Raw genomic sequence first — 15,882 nt, forward strand, 5'->3', positions numbered from 1 at the left:
CACACACACACACACACACACACACACACACACACACACACACACACACACACACACACACACACACACACACACACACACATATATATACTAAAGCTAGGTATCTGTGGAAGTTTCTGTGGTGAACATCTGCTGACTGGTGAGTTTCAGCTTGTATCTGTTGACTTTATTGATAATGTAGTCGACATGTCAGAGGAGCTGTGTGACCTCCTGCTCTCACTTCCTCTTTTCCTCCTTCTTCCTCTCTTTCAGACACCAGTCGACCTCAAACAGCTCCTCTAAACAGCATTTATCTTCTTGACAGTTCATTGTCGTCTTCTGTCCTTGTTTTTATCTGCCTTTGTTCTGCTTTCTGCCTGTTTGTCCTTCTGTTTGTCTCTTTTTTCCCTCAGATTTCAGATCTGCTGACAGACAATAAAACCCTGAGCTAGTCGTGATGACTCAGACGGAGGTGAGAGACGGTGACTGTCCTCTGGGAGACAAACGGGCCTCCAATCAAAAATCATGTGTCATCATTTCATCTGGTGACTGATTACACATCACATAAAACGATTATATCTGTAAAGTAATAAATAAAATACTTCAGGTTTATCTGGTGGCCGTAGTTTGTGAGCTACAAGCTACATGACAACAATAAAATGCACTTTTGTTTGCAGTGTATTTGATCCTTTGATGTCCAGTTTTTAATGTTCTTGATTTTTTTGTCTCTTCATCAAAGAATATTTCTTTATTTCTGTTCTTTTCATCCTGTTTCATAGCTTTGTGTCAAACATTTCTGCACCTATTACCTCATAATATTTACAACATTACAAGTTCTGCCGACCCTAAAATATCACAACTGGACTTAGTTTGGAAAGCTTTTTTCTCAGATCAGTGTCACGTTTACGTCTTAAAGTAAATTCGTTCTGGTCCATATAACCAGCACATCATGTCCAGCTTATTGAAGATCATGTTATCGTCCCATTTTCCAGCAAATCTGCAGGAACTTAGTGATGCTTTCACATCAGTGTGGACCAAAACAAAATCTCTGCTCAGCAACTTTGTGAATCTCAGAGACAACAAACTAAACCAGAGAAGGAGCAGAGGGTCCGAGCCGGTGCTAGCAGGGTGTAGCTGGTGGAGCGAGTGAGGACGATGCCACCACGCTGCTCCACCTACATGCTGTGACATCTTCCACAGCATGTCCTGGTTCTGCAGGAGGTTTCTTCCTGTTAAAAGGGAGTTTTTCCTTCCCACTGTGGCCAAAGTGCTCACAGAGGGTCATATGATTGTTGGGTTTTTCTCTGTGTGTTATTGTACGACCTACTGTACAATATGTTGTTGTTATTTGGTGCTGTATAAACAAAAAGCTTGGTCACATTCGACGGCGGCCTGCTGTAAGGTTTCATCCTGTATCATAACATAAAGATTTTCCTGATTTTCATCGGCCTCCACAAAATCTGAGCTTCTGTGTTTATGAACATCTGCAGACATCCGAACTGAATCTGCCTGACAGGTTTTAAAAATGATGTTTTTGGGAGCTTATTTTATTTTAAACAGGAGGTTTAAACTCAGAGTTAATCATATCTGAGCTTTTCTGCTTATTCTAGTGTCAGGCACCAAACAGGAAGTGGCTGATTAGACCAATCAGGAGCAGCGTGTCATGTCAGGGCGACCTGATCAGAGTCAGAGGAAACAGATTTATGGAAGCTGCATGACTTTCTGTTTTTAACATTAGAGCATAAACGTCTGCAGCACGGTGGGAACGGCTGCAACATGAGTGCAGAGCAGGGTTTGTTGGTTAAGGTGCTGAAACCAGCTGATGGCTGGTCAGCAGTGTTCAGCAGCATCACACTGACTGTTGCACATTACACACAACAAATTTTAAAACAGGCGGCTTTTTTAAAACAAACATTTAAAACAGCAAGAAATAAAGACACAAACTCAAAGTTCACGTCTGAGCCACACAGCGACCAACAAAAGTCACCAATGTGAACATAAACCTCTGTCCTCATGGTGCAGTGTATTACATTATGTTGAGGGTCACTCCCTGCAGACAGTAACTCGCTACATTACGTTTGTCACATAATTAACAGTTAACAGTGTAAACCTGAGGCACACGCGATCTTTGTGTTAGTGTTTGTACAACTACACAGAGAAAAGATGAAAACCTGCCCGAAGAGACTTTAAAGCGAGTCTACTTCAGAAATGGAGGCTGCTCGTCACTGCGTTTGAAGCTCAGTCTGGGCTAGCTTTGCCTTAGCATGCTAGCCCAGACTGTAGCCCAGGGGCCGACGTGAAAGTGCAGATGACCGAAGAACCTCCAGAACCCAAGTACTGACATCATTGTACCTGTACTATGGTCACTGCAGCAGATCTTACTTTCACATAAATACAGCCTCAGATTATTGCACCGTGTGTTTATCATTTAACAAACACTGCAGCCTGTGAAAACCATCCTTACTGCTTCAACAGGAATGAAGTATCACCCAAGTGCTGGTGTTCGAATGCACTTGATCATCATCAGTGTGAGCATCTCAGTAAAAGCAGATGTTTTCACAGTGTGTATGTGTGGAGCTTTCAGGTCTGTCATCCTAACCTGAGAAAGATCTTTTATTTGGAAAACATTAAAGACGGCGTCAGTCCTCCCAGGAGCGAACATCAGACTGTGGAACGCTCAGAGAAGCCCCAAACAACCCAAACGGTCCCAGTCAGCATGTTAAAGGTTAAAGTTCATGACAGCACAATTAGAAGCTTCTTCTCTCTAACAAGAACATGGCAGCATGGCTTAGGTTTGCAAAGCTGCATCTGAACGAAATAAGAACAAAGTCCTTCAAACGAGACCAAACGCGGCACAAACACCTCAAACAGCTTCAGCACGCTGGAGGGAGGATGATCTGAGCGCACACCAGCTCGTCTGTGTCCCACAGCTGAAGCTCGGACCAGTCAGCAGCACGAAGGTCCGAGCGCAGCAGCACAAACGCTGCAAACCTCAACGAGGTGAAGCAACGCCGTGAAGACTCGACCAGAAAACAAAGAAAAAATTGAACTAGAATTTTATTGATTTCATATACTTTAACCATAGGATTCAATCACGTTAGCAGTTTTGTTTCTGTTGGGTTTAAGATGGTTAATTCAGTTTGTGCTGCAACTAAAATCTGAGAATTTCTAATGGAAGTTTTGAATGGAGCCAGAGGTCAGCGTGACCTCCGCCCACTGTGGGTGCTACGACATGATCGGGTGGGTCAAGGCCACCTACTGGGTCATGAGCTGTTCAGTGCGAGTCCTCAGAAGTGACGGGAAACCCAGTGTGTGTGAGTGAAAAGAGGAAGTGTGTGTGGCTATAAAGTGATGCTGAAGTCGACTCGATCAGCACCTGATCAGAGACGCAGCAGGACGAGCTCCTCTTCATCAGAGCGGTGAGTGAAGCTCGAGCAGAGGTTGTACCTGCTCCCGCTGCACTGACTTATTTACTTACAGTGTAAATAATAATTATTCATATTTTACATTGGAAATCATTCTTACATTATATTGTTATTATTAGTTTTTCTATTTACATTGTAAATAATTGTCGTCTTTCATTTTAAGTAACAGAAAGATACATAAGAATATATTAAACAATACGATGCTATAAACGCCGTGTTTATTTCTTTCCTGCACTTTTGCTCTCTTTTTCTTTGACCAATCACCCCAGTGTAACCTTTGACCTTTGACAACCATGACTGGTCCAACTGCTGAAACCCAGAAGGGGCGCTACGCCAAGCCGGTAGCCTCACAACAAAATTAACAGTTCATTTTGAATTTAACCGAAAACGAGTGATTGCCTGACTTTTTTTCCTCCAGCTGCCGACCTCCAACCTGTCATATTCAGATGTTGTTCCAGAATTTGAACCTTTTGAAGGCGTTGCTGAATCTGAGGTCACGCCCAGAGCGTTTGCACCTGGTGGAGGTGAGACCCGCTTGCGTCACCTGTCTTACAGCGCACCTGCTCATTTCCAGCCCTGTTGTTTTATGTTAGCACCTCCTTTATCGTGTGGCGGGCCTTGCATTGTCTTGTTGTTGAGTACTCTGCAACACTCTGAAGCGAGGAGCTGTCATGGCTGCCAGTCGATGACCAGCGTCCTCTGCTTTGTCCCCGCCCCCTCAGTGTTGCTGGAGGCACTGAAAATCAACATGTGTCAGGACGTCAACAAGCCGAAGCACTACACCACCGACTACTACATGCAGAACCTGGTGGTGCGCCGTGGTCAGGAGTTCGTCATGCAGGTGACCTTCAACCGCCCGCTGGCTCCGGAGGACGACTTCCACATCGAGTTTACGATTGGTGAGTTTGAACTCTGGGCTTCGATACTCTTCATGTGCCGTAGAGCTTTTAAGGCCTCAAACTTCGTCTGTCCAGTGCTCTCAGATGTTTTTAAGGACACGCTGCACACCACGCTGAGATATGCAATGTTTTCACTGGAAGTCACCTCGTTGGTGCAAAAATACTATTTAACATCAAACTCTGTTATCGTTGGTATTTTTCATAGAGTAAAATAACGAAATTGAAACAAATGTTTGCAAGAGGCTACTGATGCAGTTTAAAATTCCCTTAATTTTTAAACATTTGGTGTCTTTTTACGCTTGCATGATTCGTATGCTTGTTGTGAGACCCCCCTGCCATATTTCAGAGAATCCTCAAAGACCAGTGTGGCTTTGGTTTTGGTATTGTTGGGATTATAGTTTGCCTTAAACTGTATGATGGCAGCTTATCCGTCCTTTTCCAGTTTGGTGAACAGTGAACTGTTTAAGGTTTCCTCCCCACCTGCTCTACCTACCTGAGCATTAACAGCGATCAGGAACTTGTAACCCGGACACCTGCAGATCAGTCCAATCGAGGGATTTTGTTCACACACAGTTTTTAGTATCTCAGGTCATTTTTTCTCATTTTGTTCCTCTGCCTGGTCTGAGTGTTGCTAATTAACATTTTCCTCTAAACTGACACATGTGTGTGTGTGTCGGGGGGGGGGGGGGGGGGGGGTGTGCTCCCTCATTAAGCAATTAGCTGATGAAGAGACGCTCGTTAACAGTCGCCCACTGAGCAATCAGACGGCCGTCAGTTCATTAAGCAGCTTCACATTCGTTTGGCTGCTTAATTAGTACACAGCTCTCCCCACGGCCCGGCCATTAGGAAACACTCCATGTTAAACACACAACTGCAGAGCTGACAGATGTTCACACACATCTGGCCTCAAATACACGAACTGAAGTCTTTAAAATATAAAAATGTAACCTGTTTGACCAGGATTTTATGTATTTTTATGTGTTTATTTTTATTGATGTAAGGTAGAAATAACCAACTCCTAAAAATGTGTTTTTAATAATGGATTGCATTTATATAGCGCTTTTCGGGACGCCTCAAAGCGCTTTACAATGCCACTATTCATTCACTCTCACATTCACACACTGGTGGAGGCAGCTACGGTTGTAGCCACAGCTGCCCTGGGGCAGACTGACAGAAGCCAGGCTGCCATATCGCGCCATCGGCCCCTCTGGCCAACACCAGTAGGTGGTAGGTGAAGTGTCTCGCCCAAGGACACAACGACCGAGACTGTCTGAGCCGGGACTCGAACCGGCAACCTTCCGATTACAAGACGAACTCCCAACTCTTGAGCCACGATCGCCCCAACGTTGTAACGTAAAAACATCCCATTGCATTTTTCTTATTACAATGAGAAATGATGCCACGCCTCTCTTTGGAAATGATTTTTTCACCTGGATAAATAAAGAATTAAAAAATAACTCTTCCATCAGGCTCCGATCCTTCGCCCAATAAGGGCTCCCTGGTGATGGTGACCTTCGGTAACCGTGGCAGCAGTTCGTGGTCAGGCCGGATTCTGCAATCTCAGGGTACATCTGTGATGTTCGGCATCACACCAGATGCCGCCGCCATTGTGGGGAAGTTTCAGGTGTACGTGGCCATCTCCACTGGCATGGGCATGCAGCGCTCAAAGAGGGACCCCACCACTGACCTGTACCTGCTCTTCAACGCCTGGTGTCCAGGTACCATTTCCTCTGCGCTTACTGCCCCCTGCTGGTAGAGTAAAAGTAAAATCATGATCAGAATCAGTGCAGCTTCATCTGCACCTCAGTCTGCCAAAGATAAATGACATACATTTTTCATTGCATAATTTTTCATACATCTCATAGTTACACAAAAGTGACCCTTTATAATAATATCAAAGGTGTGAAATATCTGTCATAGCTCTTCCAGAGTTTGTCAGACGTCCATCATACCTCTGACAAATGTGTCAACGTTTTCAACCAATTGATTCACCTCATCAGGCAAAAACATATCTCAGATCCCACTGTTCGCACTGATGACCTTGTTTACATTTATAATTTATCGTCAAGCCTGTCACGATGATCACTGATCCATTACTTGAGAAAGCAAACTCTCCCTCTGCTTTAAAATGCCCTTTAGTTAAACCACAAATATACTGATTACAGACAAATATCCAGCCTCCCGTAATATTTGTACAAATGTAGTGGTTTCTTAAAGAAAGATGGAAACAGTGGTAAGTACAGTCTGGTTATAGAACATTTTAGAGACTGAATGAGGCCTTCAATACGACAGATCATAAAATCCACATTCACCAGCGGGAACAGTGGGTTGTTGATCATCTGTGGAGATTGGGGATCAGTGAGGTTTCTGTGGAGTTCCACAAAGCAGGCGTCTTGATCTGGTACATTTCTTCTTATCCATGCCGCTGCTCAGAAACCTTATAAGACAGCTCAGCATTTGTTACCATAGTTATGCAGATGACACACCGTTGTATTTTTCTGTGGATCTAGATGATAATGAACTCTAGGTCTCTGTGTTTGACTGACATTTACAAATGGATATCACGATGCCTTTGTAGCCAAATGAAAGTTCTTACAGCAAAGCGTTTCTGTTTGCAGACGATCACGTGTTTCTTCCTAATGAAGCAGAAAGACAGGAGTACGTCCTGAATGATGAAGGGGTGATCTACCAGGGTTCATCTAGCTCTGTGGTAGACCGTCCATGGACATTTGGGCAGGTAAGTACAAATACTTGATCACATAAAAACAATAAAGTAATTTATTGATTAATTTATCAGCTTATAATTAATTAAAATGCACTCTTTGCAGTTTGAGCGCGGCATTTTGGACGCCTGTATCTTCGTCCTGGATGCGTCTCAGATGCCAATCTACGACCGGGGCAACGTTGTCAAGCTGGTCAGGGTGGGATCTGCCATGGTGAGAATACAGAGCCTGAGTACTGATTAACTGTGTCACCACAGTCATAGCAATGGGAAAACGACCTCAAGTTAGCTATTTGCACTTTTTCAAAGATCAAAATGCAGTTTCACCCTATCTTCTAGATTTAAGGTGCACTTACAGGACAAATAAGTCAATGTTTGACCAAACACTAAAAGAAATAGGGTGAAATATTCAATCTAATGTCTTGATTTTAAGACTTTGTCGTTGCCTTGATGCAAGCAGGTTCTGGGTTTCAACGGGGTTTTGTTTTCCCCTTGCCTGGTGGGTTTTCTCTGGGTCCCCTGCTCCAGTCTCATACCAGTACATTAAGCTCTTAAACTGCACAAGGTCAAGAAGAACAAATGGGTTTAGGCAGGTCAGGTGGGATTTTCACCACATGCTAAACAAGCATATTGTTACCTTTCAAATCAGGTCGGTTCCTTTTGTTTTGGCCCAACATAAACAGAACTGAACCTAAAGAAGTCACTGGTGAACGTGATAGATTGTACAAGACCGGCTGCTGTAGGGTACAACCGCTCAATGAAAGGTGCAGCAGCAGGACCTTGTGGGGTACCACACCAGAGATGAGAGGTTGAATTCCTTAAAAAAGAGAAGTCAGTTATTTTTTGCTGACCTTTGACCTGCCCGCTCCTGCAGATGAACTCTCAGGATGATAACGGTGTGATGGTTGGGAACTGGAGCAATGACTATTCCATGGGCAAACCCCCGACGTCTTGGACTGGCAGCACCAAAATCCTGCTGCAGTACGCCAACACCGGAGTCCCGGTCTGTTTCGCTCAGTGCTGGGTGTACGCTGGAGTCTTCAACACCTGTAAGCATGTGCTCTGTTTACTTCATCCCGCCTCACCTCCTCAGAATCAGCTGACTTTTAACTGCAGTAACTTCAGCATAAAATGTTACCTTCATTCTGTGAGTACTTTCAGACTTACAGGCCCTCAAACTACATAGGGTTAGGAACATATTGGGTACTTTTTACTTACTTTTCCAGTAATTTTATAAGCTTCATAACTTCATAGGTTCAGGAGCTTTCAAACGTTACATTTCAGGGCTGAAAAACACATTTAAATACTATTAAAAAATGCAAGCAAATCAATTTTACAATTGCTCCAAGAAAACGATTTTTAAAAGAAAGACAATAAACATTAGAGGAACACTCAGTAATTTTTTAATGTAATTTAATAAGAAAATGATTCTTAGAGGAAGCTAAATATGCATTCTTATGAACTGATAAGCAATATTTTAAAAATATATAGGAACAAGTTACTCCATCATATTTAAATAGAGGAGCCGAGGAGAACATCTCCCTTCTGACTTTACATATATATAGTGTGCCAAAGGCAGAGGAGAGGTGAAGTTGTTCACATCATTTGAGAGTCCCGTTTATCAAAGAAGCAAAATTGCAAATGACGAGAACAACGCCACCGACATCGCAATGAAATTTCATTCATTTCTTCGACTGAAGTCAGGGCTCTAAAAACAAAAACATGCATAAACATGCTCATTTATTCCTGATATTATCACAATTATCACAAAATTGAACATGTGACCCTCCCGTCTCCAGATAGCTGACAAGTGCCGGCTAAACAACTACAGCTAGCTATAAGCTAAAATTATGCTAGCTAGCGTTAGGCTCAAGCATCCTAACAATCACACTTTCCTTCGATAAACAGTTTGATAACATTAACAGTTTTTATGAGAGTTTATTCACTAAGTATTGGAGTCCAACAAATTTGCATCCACTTCAAACAAAGTTTAATTAAAGTTTGACTAACAGGAGCTAACAGAGGCTAACAGAGGCTAACAGTGCCAAAAATGGTGGCGCTTACCAACATCTCACCTCACTATTGTTGTCATCTGTCAGTGAGATTCAGTGACTGAGGTTAATACTGGACCTACAGCCTTCCACAGATTGGGAAAAACTCCAGGGCGGATCCAGTTCAAACAATAGTAGAAACACTCTGGGGAACAGTCTAATTGTGATGTTTTTGGTTGCTCCTGGCTGACTAAAACATGTTTGTCCTATAGCAGCAACTGTTGCTTGGATTACACACTTCTTTTGTGAGGAGTAAGAAAACCAAACTCAGCGTACCGATATGCAGCAGTGAAAATTTTTACACGCTCTACCTTTTAAATGTTTTCATCATATGAGATGGGCAGCTGTTTGCCCATCTCAGAAAAGTTATTTGGAAGGTTTTCTTTAAACCTAAATATTGACAGAAGGCTCCTCCTCTTGCTATGATTCCTCCCCGAAATTTCACCTGGATCTCTCCTGTACTTGAAGTTGTGAGGAATCAGAAATGTTGGACAAAAGTAAGAATTTCAACCAACCCCTGTGTGTAACTCAGAAAATATTCATAGAATGAAGGTTAAACTGTATGGCTTTATTAAAAAATTACAAAAGTATTGGTACGAAAAAGAAAAAAAAACATCTGTTGATATGAGGGGTCGGTCTGCAACTTTTTCACATTCACATTTAATATCCCTGCTGTTTAGCCATCCATCAAAAAGATCTAAAACAATGACAACAGCAACAAAAACTCTCAGAGAGACCCAACATGACTACAGTGACCACATAACACCTTCATAAAAAGACTCAAACTAAGTGAACTGTCATGCATGTGTAATTACACATGCTGATGATGATTTATTTTCATAAGTGTTTGGCTCATTACATTTTAGAGTTTACTTGTACTGATCTACTGTACAAAGATATTGATTATGCAACCATTTTATTAGTCTGCACCACAGATCAAATTAGGCTGTGGCTCATTCAAGGCACTGATTGAAATTCTGCAGGAACAAAAACCTGAATAAACAATGTAGCTTTTATATATTTCACATCCTTGCAGTCCTCAGATGCCTTGGCATCCCAGCAAGGGTCATCACCAACTACAATTCAGCTCATGACAACACGGGCAACCTGAAGACTGACCTCCTCTTCAATGCTGATGGCACCCCAGACAGACGCAACACCAGGGACTCCATCTGGTACTGTATCATAATTACAATGTTCCTGTGAGCTTGGTTTGGGAAAGACTTCAGTGCTGGACACCTTTTCCCATGTGTTTGAACTCGAGGCCAGCGTTGGGAGTGCACTAGCTACACTGCCTCTCTCTGCAGGAACTACCACTGCTGGAACGAGGTGATGATTAAGCGTCCTGATTTGCCGCCCGGGCTGGAAGGATGGCAGGTGGTTGACTCCACGCCTCAGGAGACCAGTGACGGTGAGACAAACAGATGAGCGCACAGATTAAGAAACAACAGTTAAACAGAGAGCTAACAGGTCTGTGCTTGTTCGTAGGCTTTTTCCGCTGTGGTCCAGCACCGGTCATTGCCATTAAGGAGGGTCACGTGTGTTACCCGTTTGACTGCGGCTTTGTGTTCGCTGAGGTTAGCGAAGCATAAAAACCAATGGGACAATATCTGATCAGCACAGAGTTTCACAATATCTTGAAATCGTTTCCTCCAGGTGAACAGTGACGTGGTCTTCCTGAAGAGAGATAAGTACGGGAATCTGACTCCCTTCAGAGTGGACAAGACGTACGTTGGAGAGAAAATTTTAACCAAAGCTGTGGGCTCACAACAACAGAACAACATCACAAACACCTACAAGTACCCTGAAGGTAACAATCACAGGGCATCAAACCCAACAAGCAAACACAATTATAAATAAACTTTTCAGTTTATTAATAAACTGAATCAGCTTTGATGTTTGTGCTTTTTTATTACAGGAAGTGCAGAAGATGAGGCGACCATGGCCCGGGCGGAGGGGTTCGGCTGTGAGAGGGATCACAGTGATGTGCCTGAGGATGACCTGTCTGTCACCGTCATCGTGGAGCCGGTAACACACCTGTCTGCTACCTTCACATTCAAATTGTGCACTTGTAGAGCACAGTTCACTTTATTAGGAACACCCCGCTAATATTGGGTGGGACCCTGTTTGCCCTCAGAGCCTCTAATTATTCATGCAAGGTGCTGGAAAGGTGGCCCATCACACAGTTGCAGCACATCTGATACATCCCAAAATTGCTCCGTTACACATCTGTTTACTGTGGAGACCATTTAAGTACGATGACAGTGCATGCCACGTGAACGAGGAGCCTTTCTACCAAGGAAGGATCTCCACATTCTGCTTTACTTTGTCTTGTTTAGTCTTAAATAAATCCTTTCAGCCTGAGCCAAAATCGAGGCATTTAAAAGCATAGAAGTCCTGAGGAGACCCAGAACGCATGTGGCTCACTTGGCTCTCTCTTCATCTGCAGTGTGTTATAGGTCAGGATGTGCAGCTGGTAGCGACCTTCAAGAACCAGGGTAAAGTCCTCAGAAACGTGACGGCTCACCTGGACTGTGACATCATCTTCTACACTGGAGTTGTGGCCAGTCACTTCAAAGACATCACCTTCGATGTGACTGTGCTGCCCTACCAGAGTGAGCTCCACCAGAATCTTGTTGTTTTAAAGTCTGAAGATTTGGTGATGAAGGTTTTAGCATTTCTCTCTGTTTTACAGGTTATAGTGTGCCGTTTAAGATCCCAGCTTATGAGTACCAGACCCAGCTGAGCTCTCAGACCTGCCTGCGCTTCATTGTGAGCGGACAGTCTGATAACCTGCATGTGCTTGACTTAAAGGTGCTGGAGCTGCAGACCCCGGACCTCAAAGTGACGGTAAGGCTCACAAAGGCCTAATACATGGCGAGGTTTCTTTCATCAGTCAATTATTTAGAACTGTTAAATATCTCCAACAAAGCGACCAGAAAGTTGGCTTTAAAAGGGGGAGGAGCTAAAAGGATGTACTGAAGGGCTGCAGCGAGGCCCGTGATAAGACAAAGAAGCATTATTTTGAACTGTGATGCATGTAAAGCTGCTCTAGTAGAGTCCAGGAATGAGAATGTGGATCTGGAAATTAGCAGAAGGGGTCCGCTTATATTTGTATGTTTTTCTGTGACAGACTGTGCTGGACACACTTTGTACAGTGACTGTAACTTTGGACTCTTCCTCTAGTTGAACGGGGAGCCTCTGCTGAACCAGGAGATGGGTGTCAAAGTTGAGTTCACCAACAACTTCGGCTTTCCTCTGCGTGGCGTCAATCTATCCCTCGAGGGAGCTGGGCTCATAGGTCCAAAGTCTAAATACTACAGGTAAACACGCCTCGGATGCTGTGTGCACTGACGGCGGGATGTTCTGTGTGTTGAACACTTTACTCTGTGTGATTTTCAGAGAGATTCCTCCTCAGGCTACCATCACCTGGCAGGAGACATTCATCCCTTGGCTGCCTGGACTGCGTCGGATCACGGCGTTGATGGACTGCCAGGAAGTCCGTCAGGTAACCAGCACAACCTGACCTGTAGATTCTCGCCATTAAAACCAGAACGGCTCCAGTTTCCTCCACCCGCCCTCTTACTTCCTTGAAATTGTTAAGTGTGGTTACAGGTTGGTGTCCTCAGAATATCCTCTCAGAGCCTCCAGAGGGCGCCGAGACGCAGTGTTTTATTTTGGTTCAACACATAAAAGACTGATTTGGACCATCAAACACAAGCACTCTGCTACTGCGTGCTGATTGGTCGGATAAGCACTTGAGACGACAGATGTTAGTTAAACCATGCCACTGGGATTTTATTTACCATAATTCTTTCATTTTTTATTTAGCAATTAATCTTATTAGGCATCTGAACGCAGTTTATTTGTTTTTTATTTAAAATATTATCAACAAACTATAATTATAAGCAGGATTCAAACAGCTACAGTAAAACTACAGACTACAAACTTATAAACAGCCGCTCAAAGTAAAACAATGCAAAAAACTCAATCTTAGATGTTAGAATCATAGTGAACTCATATTATTTAGCATTTTGTTAGGTTTTGATTATATTTAAGATAAGATAAGATAGAACTTTATTAATCCCTCGGGTGGGTTCCTCTGGGACATTCGGTTTCCAAAAAAGCACAGCAACGACCGAAGTTACAGTTACAGAATGTTATATATATATATACACACACACACACACACACATATAAATACAGAGACAATATAAATAAAATATACGAAGGGGATAAATAGAATAAATAGGAATAAAAAGAAAAATACAAGTGAATTGCACATTTCAAGTATTGAGTCTTTCATTATTTTTTGGATATCCTGCCTCGTGGTGTTTGATATCATGGAAGTGTGAAAGCTTGTAACGACTGTTTTCATGACGAGCTGATCTGTTTGTCTTTACTCAGGTGTCTGGATTTGTTGAGGTCAACATCCCTTACCCTGCAAAGTAATCACCATTTCCACCAATCAGCACCACTTCTGGATGAGTGGGCGGAGCCAAGAAAGAGCACAAGTTACCGCTTTAATGATCGCGTTTACAAATCAGTTTTGAAGTACAAATGTAACTTTTTTTAATTCCACAGATTTCACAGAGGTTTATGCAACTTTTTAAGATCAGAGTTTTTCCACTTCTCTGATATTGAAGCAGCTTTATTTCTTACCATCTATAACTCCGCCTCCTCTGGATGGCTAGAATAAACTACACTTTATGAAAATAACATAACAAATAAGAATCGGAGTTTTCAGTCGCACTTCATTTGGCATATTTGAGAACAGATTTTACAAATCAATGAAACGTAAAATATCTAAAAATATTTTAGATTCAGAAAATATCCATTAAAAGAGATTTATTACATAAAACCTACAAAATGGAGTTCAATATGAGCTTCATGGTTAAACGAGATGTTTGGACCTCATTTCATTACCTTCATAATGTGTTTGAAGTTTGTGTCATTTTCTGTCAGTGGACATTTAAACTTCATCAGAAAAATCCCCGAGTTTGTAAAATTAGTCGCCGATTGTTCACAAATGATTTTCTGTCTTGTTATGAACTTTTTGAACAAACAAAACAAGTTTGAAGCTTCAATAATATTTAAAGGAAGAATAAGGTTTTGAGCTTTATCATTAATGACACAAATGAAAAACCAAACTCACTGCAGTGCCCAGTCACCACTAAAATGATCGTTTTCAGGTGATGAATTTCTCCCAAACTTTGACAAACTGAGCTGGACCTGCACTCTGACACAGGGAAACTCTGTAACCTCGTCTGTTTTTTTTCCCTCCTGATTGAAAACCAGTGATTTGACTCTTTGCTTTGTGCTTTGAATGCCTTTTAACAATGCGGATGCTGAATACTAACAATAAAAGCACATTCAAACCCATTCAAGTTGTCCATTAAGATCTTTGTTCACTGGAAATAAACTGAAATGAGACCACAGGAAAGGAACCGCTGGTTTAACTTTAGCAGCTTTTTCTGGTTTCATGACTTCGCTCACGTGTGTGTCCTCTCACACAGCAAACACTTAATCATTGTCCTATCTGTGCTGTGAAAATATAATCCAGTTTCTTTACAGACTCTGCTGTTTATTCTTAGCAAAAGCAGCAAGTTTTAGGTAGAAGATGTTAGATAAAGATCTGCGTGGCCTCTGAGAAACCATCATCAGGTCATGTCTCCAGATAAACATTAAACACTTAACACAGACAGGAAATCTGCCCTTTGGACAAACACTGGCCTCATTATAGCTGCTGCTCTTGTTTGTTATGTAACTACAGGTGTGTAGTACAGCAGACACACCACTAGAAGGAGCTGTTGGCTCTTCGTTTGGCCCCCTGGTCCACAAACCAGCACATGCCGTTCACCTGTATCATTCAGTGGCCTCTTTCTGTAAGAAAAAAAGGAAACAATATTTCTTCATCCTTGCATCCGTGTTGTTGTTATAAGGACGTTTTCTAGCAGCTGCTTTGAGCTTTGTTATACTGACAAAATGAGAAGTGGTTCGATGGCGTGTTATTGATCTGCGTGGGTTTATAAAGAACTTCTGCTGAACTTCCAGAAACCCGCTGCAAATGAAGACGTCCACTGCTGCTGTGTCAGCTCACATCAGCCTCATCAGTGATAAGACATACAGACTGTCCCTGTGATGTTCTGCTGTATTTTCTGTATGTCATGTGTGTAACAGCTCAGAGAGCAGTGTATACGCTGCATATCAGCATGATGATAACAAAGCTCACGTGAAGTGTCAGCAAAATACTGACAGTGCAAATCATCCCTGTGTCCTGTGCAGAAGTGCTTAAACCTGCATTTGCCACCAGATGGCAAAAGCTGTGGTTATAGAAGCACTTCTGACCTGGAAGAAGCCTACATCTTCACCTCTGTGAACGGTTTCCTGCTCAGTGTGTGCACTCACTAACTCATTTTGGGTCACACTAAATAAAAACTTAAATCTAGTTTATACATTTTGGGTATGCCACGTGTCAAAAAGAGGATTACCTGTGGTATAAACCACCAGGTATCGTCGCAGCAGTTATGTCCTTCTTTCCTAACCTCTGTGGGTCTTACAGCTAGCTGGGGATGATATAGGCACCTTCGCTGGTGTGATTAGGCAAAGGATCAATACGGGGTCCACGACCCTCGTAGGGACACTCCCAGTAGAGCTTAAAAGTGTGGGACTCTCCACCAATCGCTCTTAAAACTAAAGAGAAGCTTCTTGGATGAGAGGCGAAACGTCTTCAAGAAAAGTAAAGAAATCCAGACACGTTTCTTTCCAAACTTCTGAGACAGCCATCAGTTGCTAAAGAAAAGAAC

At 42.6% G+C, this 15,882-nt stretch overlaps 1 protein-coding gene across 1 annotated transcript; it reads left to right on the forward strand.

Annotated features, from left to right (window-relative positions):
- Positions 1 to 3,685: 3,685 nt before the first annotated feature.
- Positions 3,686 to 14,449, forward strand: LOC113029569 (coagulation factor XIII A chain). Its single transcript, XM_026180509.1, has 17 exons — positions 3,686 to 3,745; positions 3,823 to 3,928; positions 4,127 to 4,303; positions 5,773 to 6,021; positions 6,922 to 7,040; positions 7,132 to 7,239; positions 7,900 to 8,074; positions 10,113 to 10,251; positions 10,384 to 10,487; positions 10,565 to 10,653; positions 10,733 to 10,886; positions 10,995 to 11,104; positions 11,526 to 11,691; positions 11,772 to 11,926; positions 12,263 to 12,399; positions 12,479 to 12,584; positions 13,484 to 14,449. The coding sequence occupies exons 1-17, from the start codon at positions 3,698 to 3,700 to the stop codon at positions 13,526 to 13,528; spliced, it is 2,187 nt and encodes a 728-aa protein (XP_026036294.1). The 5' UTR covers positions 3,686 to 3,697; the 3' UTR covers positions 13,529 to 14,449.
- Positions 14,450 to 15,882: the final 1,433 nt, after the last annotated feature.

Source organism: Astatotilapia calliptera, chromosome 9 (assembly GCF_900246225.1).
Source record: "Astatotilapia calliptera chromosome 9, fAstCal1.2, whole genome shotgun sequence".
NCBI lineage: Eukaryota > Metazoa > Chordata > Actinopteri > Cichliformes > Cichlidae > Astatotilapia > Astatotilapia calliptera.

What these genes read in the sequence shown, in the direction of transcription:
- LOC113029569 (XM_026180509.1), top strand. Translation starts at nt 3,698, where the DNA reads ATGACTGGTCCAACTGCTGAAACCCAGAAGGGGCGCTACGCCAAGCCG. An exon ending in TCAGGGTGGGATCTGCCATG is followed by an intron (nt 7,240 to 7,899) that starts GTGAGAATACAG and finishes CCGCTCCTGCAG; the next exon opens with ATGAACTCTCAGGATGATAA. An exon ending in TCACCGTCATCGTGGAGCCG is followed by an intron (nt 11,105 to 11,525) that starts GTAACACACCTG and finishes CTTCATCTGCAG; the next exon opens with TGTGTTATAGGTCAGGATGT.